Consider the following 12,762-nt stretch of genomic DNA (forward strand, 5'->3'; position numbering starts at 1 on the left):
GTGAGAGTGCACGAGTAGAGTGTTCACTTATTACTAATTGTGAGTTTGGGTCCAACTCTGCCCAATTCGTCAGCTGGTGAGGAACCTTGAGACCTGGGCCAAGAAGTTCAGATGGAGAGGTCAGTGTCTGATGTATTCCATGAGGACTCAACAAGCTGTGAGTAACTTGCGTAAACATGAACGTTCTCAAACATTAAGACCCAGTAGCTTGGAGCTAGAGCTACCTACCTCAACCCCTAACCCCTAACATACTTACATACTGCAGTTTGAATATGGGAATACTGGGAATCGGGTTGGGGTTAGGGAATCATTGCATTTAGCAGGGTAACATTTCATGACGCGGGAAGAAGCCTGTCATCACTGGAGGAAGGTAGGGAATGTCCTAGGTGGGTGAAAGAGAGACTACAAGGATCCAAATGCGCATGCCATGAGTCTGGTGTCAGGGTCTGAGATTCACGCTTACCGAAAACCTAGATTGCTCCATTCCTTCCATGTATCCTTCAGTCTAATGCTTGCTCAACATAAAACAAGGGAATAACACAGTTACCAGTAGCACAGGACATATTGGGGACATTCGTCTGTGTCCCACATCTTCCTTACAAACAGAGCCAAAGCGGTGATCCTTGCAAATACTTAGACTCCCTGTGTTACATGGTTCCATGACTTCTACCCAACTATTCATGCATTATATGACAGATTCATTATTAGATGATCCCACAATATCAGAAGGTGTTAAGAAGCTCACGAGCAGAAGAAGGGCACGATCTGGCAATGGAAGGTGGAAGCTTGAGGTGTAACTTGCCAAAGTACTCATTACTGAAAAGGTGGTTGATACCTGGCCTTCTAATGATGGTGTTAATGGGTAACAGAACGCGTACAAATACTTTATTACATAAGCAACATATAAATACGCAGTTAGGGGGTTATGTGCAGACTTAGATAGTAAATTACAGGGCTGAGCATCACTTATGGTATTCCAACTCCTGGCAAGCCCAGGTAGACATCTCAGTCGTTTAAACAGAAGGTGGCATGTTAGGGACTACATAAAATCTGATTTCTACGGGCCACACAATATCTGAATGTGTTTTTTAATCATGCATTAATCGGACCCTGGCACTTGCTGAGCCCAATCTATATTTTTTTAATTATACACTCCAGGAATGGTAGAAAATATAAATAAAGTACTATGTAGGATAGGCAGCCAAGGTTTGACTCTCTACGTGGGTCTTTAGTAAGCCCTGAAATTGTAGGCAACCCCTGGCCATGTAAGCAGATACGTGTGTGTACGCATATTTGTACTGCACTACGGAATATGATGGCACTATATAAAGCAATCAATAATAATTTGTAATTGAAACACAAATATATCTCAATTTAATAATCACGATTTATTTCTAGCTCATGAAGTTTAAAGAATAAAGAAATTGATTATCAAACTGTTGCCATTTTAAACTGGACAGACATGTGATATCGATGAAATATTGATGACCTGACGAGTTAGAACATTTTAGGGACTTCTTCAGTAAATACACTTTTTTTTTTTTAGAAGCCTTTTATGTGATGAAAACACTGATTATAATTCCCTGTGGTGTGTCGTGTAATATTATATATATATATATATAAGAGAAGTGGGCGAGGGGATACAATGAGGTCTTGGCACGTAGGATTGATGTCATTGTTCACAGTGTGGGAGATAGAGTTATAGGAAAGGTGGAGAACACAAATGGACAGGGGTTTCTTTGTTGTCTATTTCCTGGAATAATGGAGTCAAAGGTCCAAGAAGTGAAAGGTCAGGTAATTACTTGAGCGTGAAAGGAAGGCTGGGATGAAATCTCCCATTCAAATCCTATCAATCCTACCTTTCAAACAGGAGGGGCCAGGAATACAGAATGAATGTAGAGGGGTTAATGCACGTGATGAAGGTGTATCTGAAACTTTGAAGAGCAATGTTAAATAATTACTTAATGTGGGCAGGAGGGGTTTAACTATGAGATCAGTGGATAAAATGGTCATAGAGTTGGGTCACTGCAGGCATCATGCATGGCAGCAGGTCCACTCCAGGCTGACAGCCCTCTTCTCGGTAAGGACACCCTGGGAAAGGACATTGGTGTTGATTGCTGGAACCCATCTAGAGGTTCATGAGTTGCTCACGTGGGACAGCAGTCCTGTTCTTACCCAGCGCTACCAGCAAACAGCCAAAGCTTTGGGGAACGTGGTGCATACGTTTTTAGCAATTCAGTCGTACTTTTAACATCGCCCTGGATCATGGATTTTCCACAAGGGTCCCCAATTATAAACCTTACAGAGAAAATAGGCTACTGAGACCCCTTCAAGCACAGCTCTGCTGTCTGAAAGTATTTTTAACTTCCCTATACGCTATGAAGGGCCATCCCTGGTGAGCTTCTGCTACAAGAAGAGCTTAATCTGCCATGTATAATGCGTAGTTAAATAAGGGAGATGTCTGACAAGTCCCAGTATGGCGGAATGGTTTGGCCCACATATGCTGAATGGAATGGAGTAACATGCTTCCCCCTGGCAGATCCTACCGTGTAGAAGAGCTCATTGTATTTTGGTTGCTTACCTTCGCTGTGCTGGCTCCCCGCACTTCCGCTGCCGTAGCTGAATCCTGGCTCTTGATATGTTGGCGGGAAGCAAGGTGGCGCTAGAGGATACTGGTAAGGATACCCCTGACCTAACGGCCAAGGTGCGCCCGGGTGCGGGAGGGGGGCAAGAGTGTCCTGATCAGATGTACCACTGGAGCCATCATTCAGATTCAGCGCTGCCACATCTGATAAAGAAAAGCAAACGGCATTTATTATTGTATATATTTAGCAACCCCACAACTAATTTTTAATATATATATATATATATATATATATAAAAATTATCTACAGCTTCGCAATGTAATCTATAAAAGAACCAGCTTATACAAAAAATCTGCTTTAATGAGCCATACAAAGACTTCGGGAAATGTCAGTGTAAATAAACTTACTAGCACATAGATCACCGAATACGTAGTAGCACTGCTCGGAGAACGTGATTTTGTTGACTGTGTGTCTGAGGTAGCCGTGTTTTAACATGCTGCTGGCATACTTTCTGGCCTCTCGGCGCTCTTTGAAGCCTTCGACACGCGTGTACAGCCAGTCCACCACATCAGCCCCTGCAGACAATCACAAGACAAAGAGCTTGAGACAAGAAGCAAAGAATGCGTTAACAAAACACACGCGCCCAATAAAGGAGGGTTGGGTAACGCGGATGATCTTCTATCACTCCGGCAAGCGAGTACAGGGTGAGGGAATGGTACAACAACAGCTGCGGGCTAACACAGGTCACCCTGGTTATGGGCTGCCACCATTGCTAAAAGGGACACACCAGCATCCCAGGCAGGCTCATCAACAGACTTTGTAAGTAAATCACTTACCTTTATGAGAAGCTGCAGCTTTAGAATTGTAACACCCTTTTTTAACCTTAGGGTGAATCTGCAGCTTCAGAGCTGCAGCTCTCTGCCTCCTCCATGGGTCTCGACACTGTGCTTGAAGCAGCCAATCAATGGCAGAAAAGCACCAGCGCTGAAATCAGTGGGAGCACTTTCCACGCATGTGTGGGTCATCATACCTCTCCCCTTGCGACATTCGCCAAGCCAGTGCAAGAGCTGACCGACTATAGGGGGTGCATATGGGGGGATTTTACAGAATCCCGCCACGCATTCAAGGGGACACCACGTAAATTCAGAGAGAGCACTCAGCTATCATACGCATCGCAGTGTCCCTTTAAATCTTTGTAACAAACATACAATGTTCCATTAAATAACTTTATATAATAGCCAATTGCATGAATGTCATTTTTTTTGCTTTGACTCCATGTCTTTAAAATATAGCATTTTTTAACTGGCAAATGATTAATATTTACTGAGCATGATGGGAATTGTATGCCACAACAGCTGCCATGAGACTGATTGCCTATGCCTTCCCATATATTTAATTACAAATTTCAATTATCTCACTGCTGACTTCTCATATGAAACACTTGAGTACAAAAAGTTAATCAAACAAAGACCACACAGGCGGACGAGTAGCTCCACATACAGCGGTGTCTTTGGTTTTACATACTCGCTAGTTAATTGATACGTATTTGCTGGGATTCTCCGGTCAGCTTTCTCAGAGTTTACATTTAATTACAAATGGTCACGCTTGTTTAAACCTTAACACGCCACGGGGCAAGTTCACTGTGTGATCAATAGTTATTTGTAAATGTCATTCTAAGGGTTAATCTACAGTTCTCTAAATTTTATCCGCTGTGCTGCTTAATACACTGAATAAAGAACTATCTATCAATCTATCTATCTATCTATCTATCTATCTATCTATCTATCTATCTATCTATCTATCTATCTATATCTATCTACCTTTATCTATCTATATCTATCTATCTGTATCTATATCTATATCTACCTGTATCTATCTATCTATATCTATCTATCTATCTATCTATCTATCTATCTATCTATCTATCTATCTATCTATCTATCTATATATATCTACCTATATCTATCTACCTGTATCTATCTACTTGTATCTATCTACCTCTATCTATCTATCTATCTATCTATCTATCTATCTATCTATCTATCTATCTATCTATCTATCTATCTATCTATCTATCTATCTATCTTTTATAATAGACACCTATGAAAATGCTGCACAATGTGCATGTACCAGAAGCACTCTCGTTGATTTAAATTGGAGCATTTTCTTGCCAGTAAAGCAATCAAGGCTGGCGCAAAAATTCAAAGTGTGGAGATATGCTGCAGCTTCTCCTTAAGTAAGTACTTTTTTCCCTTGCATAGTACTTTAATACGTACTCTCCATTGGTGGAGCAATATGTGCTGTAGTTCTATGAAGCAGACATACCTATAACTGCATTGGAGATTGTAATTTTCAGCCACATGCGGTCCCGGATCTCCAGGCCGGAATCTGGCAGCTGCATTACTTTCACTATGGTGGCCATGTCACTCTTCACGGACAATGGAGATTCCTCCAGTTCTGAAATAAAAGACAAATGGATTTATTATAAAATAGTCTAGATTATGGGTAAAGCCAGTTTTTACATCAGGCAATGCAAGGAGGAGCAAATTACCATGAAATGATCTAAGCTATTGCCCCAAAGAGCATGCACGTTAAAAGCAAACAAGTATTTGGGGTTGGCAGCCAATTATTTAGATGAAGCCCAACGTCAAGAATTCCTGTCTAGGTTGAAGAGTCAACTAAAATTACTGGAAACTGCTGGAAAAAATGTTAAAATACACAGCCAATGGTTATGGTCTACTGATGTAGCCACCAAATGGATGGGTTTATAGGAGAGAGGGAGTCAAATGTAGTTACAAGATGGAAAATTGGCTCTAGGTGACCCATGTGCTACCAAAACTAATCCACCAACACCACAAACCTCCACAAAGACCATGCAGACTGATTAAGGGCTTTATGGCCAAAGTAGACGGGCCAAATGGTTCCATGTTTCTGTGTTCATTCACTTTGCCCATCATGGACAATCCCAGTATTCCCCTAATATATATTCAGAACTGCTCTGTTGTATAATAAGATTCACGAGTCATCAGCAATCCCATCACACTGGTTTGAGGGCCTTCCTTTGAAACATGCGATGCATGAAACCAATACTCAATACAATAACAAAAGACCCGCTACCCATTAAGCGGGAGAAATCATGAGATGATACACGAGTGGACAACGTCTCTCCGAGGGTTACAATGTCAATAAGAAAGTCCAGGCTAATAAATGGGAAAAACGATACACCCCTCCCCTCTTTGGCTAACATCAAAAAGATTACTCAAGCCCTTTCATGAGGAACAGGAGGATCTTCTGAAGGAGGTGAAAAGGTAGTGCTGGGGGAAGAGGTTACTTGACACCAGCTGAACAAACATAATAGATACCCATATATCAATCTACCACCCACGACAGACCATGAAACACAATAAAGCTAAAAACTCCATAAACATCCTTAAAGAGGACCTGTCACAGCTTCCACCGGGTTCTGGTCAAGTTATTTACGTATGACGACTCAAATAAATAATAACTCAACTGCTGAAAAATAAGGGATATGTAATGAGCGTACCTGGGAACTCTCTTAAAAAAATACGGAACGAACGTACGTGGGGACACCCCTGGGCTCCCCGGAGAGTTCCCTCTCCTGTTTCCTATTGGAGGCAGGAATTGAGCATGTCTATGGAGGCGGGGCTACACACACATGAGGCGGGGCTTACCCCCCATAATAATTTAAAGTTACGGAGAGCGGGCAGGATCAAGGTAGGGCACGGGTGTAGCCAGCGGGGCCAAATGTCGCTGGTGCGATGTCGAGAGCCGCTCATGATTCCACAGAGACTCGTTGAATGCACGTGGGTTTGTAATGAACGTTCCATTAAACATATGTTGGGACTTGAAGGTTAAAATAATAATAAACATTTCTGTTTATTCTTCCATTGTCTCTGCTATAACACAGCCGGACTGTTTTTAGGCCACAGGAATCCATGATGGATATTCAAGTATTGGCGTGTCTAGCTTGTGATAATATCCCGCAACGAGGAATTGCATTAAACATGAAACGTTTACTGTTACAGTTCGATTATTGCATGACGGGTATCTGCAGATAGAAAGTAGTACACTGAGTACACTGAGGGATAAACAACATGTCAGACAATTAATACCACGTATGTGTTACGTTCACCGTTATATCGTCATATATGTCAGAGACTCCGTACGTAAATGTCCACGTGTGCGCCTTCTAGTCTACATGGGTAGATCACACACAGGCTAGGATTTAAAAAATCGCTTTGCCCGGTTGATCGATATATCTGTGTGTATATATGGGTACACTGCTGCCCCTTAACAGGGTCGGTTCTGCCCAGAGTAGGGGGCTGCAGTGTGACTTACTTTCCGACTCGGGTATAGAGCTTGTTAATGAGGAGCTGGTGCATGTGATGATGCTCATGGAGGGGCTCATACCGTAACGGGGGTACGTTCCCGTCAGGGCTGAGGTATGAGTGATCCAGGCAGCCGGGTCTATCGGCCTCACGGGCTCCGCTGTAAAAAAAAAAAAAAAAAAGGAAGAAAACAATCAGGGGCTGATCATCATTGTGGATGCAGAATGTATCGTACATTATAACAGTGACACTGTGGGTATGTGTAGACAGGTGAGCCAACGCGGGCTCATCAAGAGTGTAAGGGCGTGAGCCGAAGACACGTAAAGTCTGATACGGGTAGCTTGTATCCCCTACCGTGATGGGCTTTTGCATTGAACTGATATAGACGTATAGAGTATGATAACCTGTAGCATTTAATAGGTCATAGTTCTCGCTTCAGTGTCTTAGACGAGTGGATACATGAAAATGTATTATCACTTACCTCGAGGAATTGTGAAGTAGCTTCTCGGAGTGGGATCCCAGCATTTGGCTACCGTTAGACTAATTGGCCTTTAAAAAAAAAAGCATTACTGTTAATTATTTGGCTCCAGCGTCATCTGCATAATTCAACAGCTCCCTCATTAAACACTCGGCACTTTTTGAAGACGCCACAAAGAGAGCTGGGTGTAAAATGTGAACTATTAAGCACTGTACATATTAAGCATTCTACTGTAATACATATTTAATATTAATTATAATATAACATAATATATATAATACGTTAAAACGGCCTCCCCGTCCATTGTTATGGAGCGCAGACTCACCCCGGTTTGGAGACTATCTCCCGTAGGACTCTCACCGCATCATCGTTGCTCATGTTCTCAAAGTTGACATCATTAACCTGCAAGAACCAGACAACGGCTTGTAACAAAATGTCTCTAAGATCACATTAATCATAACCGGAGAGTCCTAACCATTCTCAGCTGTCACCTTCATGACATTGACATGGTTACTATTACTCGGTATAGGCAGAGGTGGTAATGCTGTAAAAACAGACGAAAACGCTGAACGTGTAAGATGAAAGGCAGCAAGGCTTTTGTCACCAGTTTTGATTGCTTTTCACTTAGCTGCACCTTCTAAAAACCTTAAATGTAAATATTTCATGACATTTCGGAAAAAAAAATTACATTTTCAGATGTAATGTTTGGACTGGACGGTTACATCAGAATTGCCCTTTATAAGTAACCCCTATTGAGTTTAAGTCACAGAGCATTTAATGAATGAGGTACATAACCGAAGAGACAAAAATAGTGGTAGAATGATGCTTCACACGCGGTTGCGCATGTTCCTGACTCGATACAGGGAACATACCTGGAGTAGCATGTCTCCCGGCTCAATGCGGCCATCGGCTGCCACTGCTCCTCCTTTCATAATAGACCCGATGTAAATGCCTCCGTCCCCGCGGTCGTTGCTTTGCCCAACAATACTGATACCTAAGAAGTTGTACTTTTCTGGTGGAAAAGGAAAAAAAAGTTTGGAAGTCATTAAATGAGATACTTCAAGAAACCTCAATCATTCCAGCAGAGATCAGAGATGAACAAGACTTTACATGAGATTCCATCCAGAGTCCTGCATGGAAAACGGGTGAACGCTGGAGATGAACAGGTCCACTTTAGGTATTTGAGATGCAGAATGTCTGCAATTATTCCATTTAAAAAGTGCTATTAAAAATATATACATTTATTTTAAAGGATTTCTGGGTTTTTTAATAAAACTAAACAATTTTATGCAATATAAGAAAATTAGAGGAAGTGTTAATTCTTTGTCAGGATATGGAGGAATAACCTGGATAACCTGGAGACTGAGGAATTCCCAGTGTATCACTACGTTGAATGCGATTTTTGTTTCTTTATTTGCTCTTTTCTCCTTTATTGTTTTGGGTGAGTTTATAGTTAACAGAATGAGTGAGAATCTCTGTCAAACAAACGTATTTTGGATGAAATGCGTCCAAAGTAAATGAACACAAAGATTAATCAATATTAAATATGTGAATATAATATCAATAATGCAACAAAAAAATATTTACTAATGTGCTAAAATCGCACGGAGCGTATATTCTTTGGACCAGCATCACGAGAGATGTAGTCGTGATACTTATAATTGTGATAGTTGTGATACCTGCACAAACTTGGTCAGCTAGTAGAAAGTGGAGCTTCTTACCCATATTTAGCGTGACTGTGATAATATTCAGGGACATGGTGGAGTCTGTGATGCTGCTCAAAGATGACGACTGCAAGGAAGAACCATAAAATATTCAGAATAATAGATGCGTAGGTATTAACCCTCCAGAAACTGGATTTTTCTTACTGCGGTACTGCAATAAACGCACCCCGCAGGGCGATCTGTGCCGACATTCGGGCGTATTCACTAAACGGGGAGTCTGCGGATGAGCGGAACATTTCAACTACCTGACTCTGCTGTGCATATTAAAGGGTTAACGATGACTGAAATAGCCGTGACTTACCCGATCGATCTGACGCATTTTGTGCTTCCGCCGCCTCCGCTTGTGTTTGCGGATAAGCCGGGAAGATGTGCTCTGCTCCGTGGAGCTGCTTAACCTACACACAGAAAAGCGTGAAAATTAGTAACAATGAAAAAAAACCACAATATCAACGCTAAATCTGATCATAATCCCCAGTGCTTAGGTCACGATTGGATGGAGGCCGTTTATAAAATATTTTGTGGGACCACATCTGCACCTCCGGCCTAAACAACCATCATGGCCGCCATGAGCCCAGTAACTCTTTTCCAGATGGAATTATGGTAGCCAGAGCTTGTTCTGATGAACTCCTAGATACTTGTATCATTTCCTTTGCCGCTGTAATATTTATTTTGTTTATTCTTTAAAGTTGTTTTTTTGCTATCGGCCCATAATTGAGAACCTGCCCTTTCTATCTGTTATGAAACTTTCCTAAACTACATCGCATCAAAGTCAGCGTGGATTAAGGCCGTACGCAATCGTTGACAGGTCATTTAGACCTTTCATTCATCTGTCAGGGTTGAGACTAATATCCAAAGCAAACCTGCTCTCAAAACACGCACACACCCTCCGCTTGTAATATGCTTCAGACATGGCGCCCCGGGGAAGGTGGTTTCATCTGAGGGTGCTTCAATTGCAACATGAAAAATGGAGCTCTAAGAAGCGATGACAGGCAGGAACCAATGAAAAAGATACATCTTAACCCAAACTATACCGACTTCCCAAGTCTTTACCTGCACTCGTCACATTCCTGCTCGTTTTGGATACAGAACAAACACGGTATGCAAAGAGTTGGCTCATCTCAACAACATCTACAGATGTCTCCATCTGCTGCCAGATTTTTGGACAGATATCATTCTCATATTACGTTAATTTAACGTCTTTATATTTCAACATATTCAGGTTGGTTGGTACACACATTCTGAGGACGGCATCACCTGCAGCGTTTAATTATCTGTTTGATTGCAATGATTCGATATCTATCACATTGAACCCAAAATATCTTCTGAGTTTAAGCTTTTTTCATTTTAACTCATAGCTGGTAAAGTTAGTAATTTATAGCACATTTTGTGCATGTACAGTATTTTGGTTAATTTACACACTGTGGGATGAAGGTGCATGTGATCCATAACAAATTGGACATCTACAGTCTCCCCAGACCTGATGCAGCTGAGACGTAGGAGGTTGGTTGAGTATGATGAGAACAGGGTTCGGAAAGTTAAGTCCAAGAAGTTCCTCCGTCAATATGAAGTCATCCTACCTGCTTGTGTTCTCATCCTCATCAGAGTCCACAAAGCTACTGGTCTCTAATTCACTGCTCATCACGGTGGACGCGCTGTCATATCCTCCTGCATCCCGAATCCTCTCCAGTTTGGGGTGTCCATTAATTCTGGGAACTAAAAGGGAGGAAAAAAAGAAAAAAAAAGCCATTAAAAGGGAACAACAGGAACTACACCCAGCACTCAGATCCCATCGATAGAGGAAAAGAAATAATACTATCTCACTTATATCTTTCCTTTCATCAATGAAAAATGGATGCTACGGATAGTGGCAAACAACAAAGATGGGAAAGGTTGGGCGTTTAATCAAAATAATAAACGCTGTCGGTTCCGGGCTGTTTGATCTGGGACGCGGGGACCGTAGAGGTAGGAACATATTTCATTCAGACACCCCCAGCCCCCTCTGCTACCTGTAACTCAATACATCTCTTTAAATGCTTGGAGTGCGGCGGGTGACCCGGCACAAAGCCATGCTCACTCCTTTCTGGCTCAATTATAGTTGACATTTCCCCTTTAACCAAAGTTGGCATTACCAGAAAGAAAAAATGTTTCAAAAATCATTTTTAGCATCCAAACCAATGTGTCAATGTTTTTTAACCCCTTAATGACAAAATGCATTGTTTTCAATGGGTTTTGGGACCGCCCATTGTCCTTAAGGGGTTAAACATATATATTCATAACATAACAAATATATATTCTGTTGCAAGGTTTGAAAAGTCATGTAACCAACACAGTAACCCAACAGAATGGAATCAAAAGGACAATTCCATTAGCTAGTATGGTGATAAGACCACTTTTCACATTTTGCTACATAATCCTTTTTTATACAAAACCGCAGGTGTGAGAGATCTAGAGCATCATTAAAAAAACCAACAGGATGGCCTTAAAGTGTGCCCTGGTCCTGCACATGATGGGAAACATGTGTTGTGTTTACCATAATGGGGTAAGACCCTGGAGATAGCATCGGGGCACAGCCAATCCGAGCCGAAAATGTAGCCATTAGGTTTAAGTCATTTCTTAAAGTTACTTTATGGGCTTCTGGATCAGCTCATGTTTTTTGAAGAGAGTGCACAGAGTTTTCTTTTTTACTTTGATCAAATTCAACCCAATGTGTTCAAATATAACTCGATAACCAAAACCGAGCCCTACATGAAATACACATTCCCCAAAAATATGGCATTATACAATATATTATATTTTTATAATTAGTACATATTTATTCAGGTAAAATACAGAATATTTGCTTACAATAAAGCTACGGTTACTAGAAGCAGATCATTAACCACGATTTCGGATGTACCCACACGCCTCAAAGACCGGTCGTGACAAAACCCACCCCAATCTTTAATTATTCTCCATGTAAACAGTCATGAAGGTTTATCGAGATGTGTACCGTGACATATAATGATGATAGCCATCATCCCTTTGACGAGGAAATGTAATATTGTACGACGGTATAAAATTCTAGAGCAAATTGGTTTATCACGGAGCTGTAGCTTCTGATCTCTCTCCAGTAAAGGCACAGACCAGGGACTACGTGCCTTTCATCTACGGCTCAGATAACCACTTTCACGCAAAGCTAAACAATTCCTAATCTGATATTCCGGAATCTTCACGCCCGCATTTCATGCCCCCCCCATCGTCGGATCTTTGTATCTATATGAGATGTCAAACAAAGACAGCTAAACCGTATCACCCGCCCTTATGGCTCGACATTCCTGGTATACATTGTGCATACTGTAAAAACATAGCTTTGTTGGGCTGATGCTTATTCTTTGCTATTTATATAGCACAAAAAAATACCGCAGGCTTATATAGATAGATATATATACACCACAAGAGTTCAAAAGTTTGGGGTCACTTAGAAAGTTCCTTGTTTGTGAAGGAAAAGCACATTTTGTCCATAAAAATGACATAACATGAAATGGATCAGAAATACAGTGCAGACGGGGTTAATGTTTTAAATGCCTTGTGGCTGGAAAGTTTTTTTATGGGATATAGTCAAAGGCGTGCAGGGGCCCTTTATCACT

General features: G+C 41.4%; 1 protein-coding gene across 4 annotated transcripts in view; it reads right to left on the reverse strand.

Moving 5' to 3' along the window:
* The window catches only part of DVL1 (dishevelled segment polarity protein 1), a 46,335-nt gene that overhangs the window by 1,959 nt on the left and 31,614 nt on the right, over positions 1–12,762 (reverse strand). For 2 of the 4 annotated variants that reach the window (XM_053452560.1, XM_053452562.1), the window contains 10 exons: positions 10,714–10,849; positions 9,438–9,531; positions 9,134–9,203; positions 8,285–8,424; positions 7,738–7,814; positions 7,416–7,483; positions 6,945–7,094; positions 4,911–5,042; positions 2,993–3,160; positions 2,582–2,788 (listed from right to left, as the gene is read on the reverse strand). In XM_053452560.1, the coding sequence (XP_053308535.1) occupies positions 2,582–2,788; positions 2,993–3,160; positions 4,911–5,042; positions 6,945–7,094; positions 7,416–7,483; positions 7,738–7,814; positions 8,285–8,424; positions 9,134–9,203; positions 9,438–9,531; positions 10,714–10,849 (1,242 nt within the window). Of the gene's footprint in view, positions 1–463; positions 512–2,581; positions 2,789–2,992; positions 3,161–4,910; positions 5,043–6,944; positions 7,095–7,415; positions 7,484–7,737; positions 7,815–8,284; positions 8,425–9,133; positions 9,204–9,437; positions 9,532–10,713; positions 10,850–12,762 lie in introns of all 4 variants that reach the window. The other 2 variants (XM_053452563.1, XM_053452561.1) reach the window with 2 other exon arrangements.

The sequence above is a fragment of the Spea bombifrons genome, chromosome 12 (assembly GCF_027358695.1).
Source record: "Spea bombifrons isolate aSpeBom1 chromosome 12, aSpeBom1.2.pri, whole genome shotgun sequence".
NCBI classification, from domain to species: Eukaryota; Metazoa; Chordata; class Amphibia; order Anura; family Pelobatidae; genus Spea; species Spea bombifrons.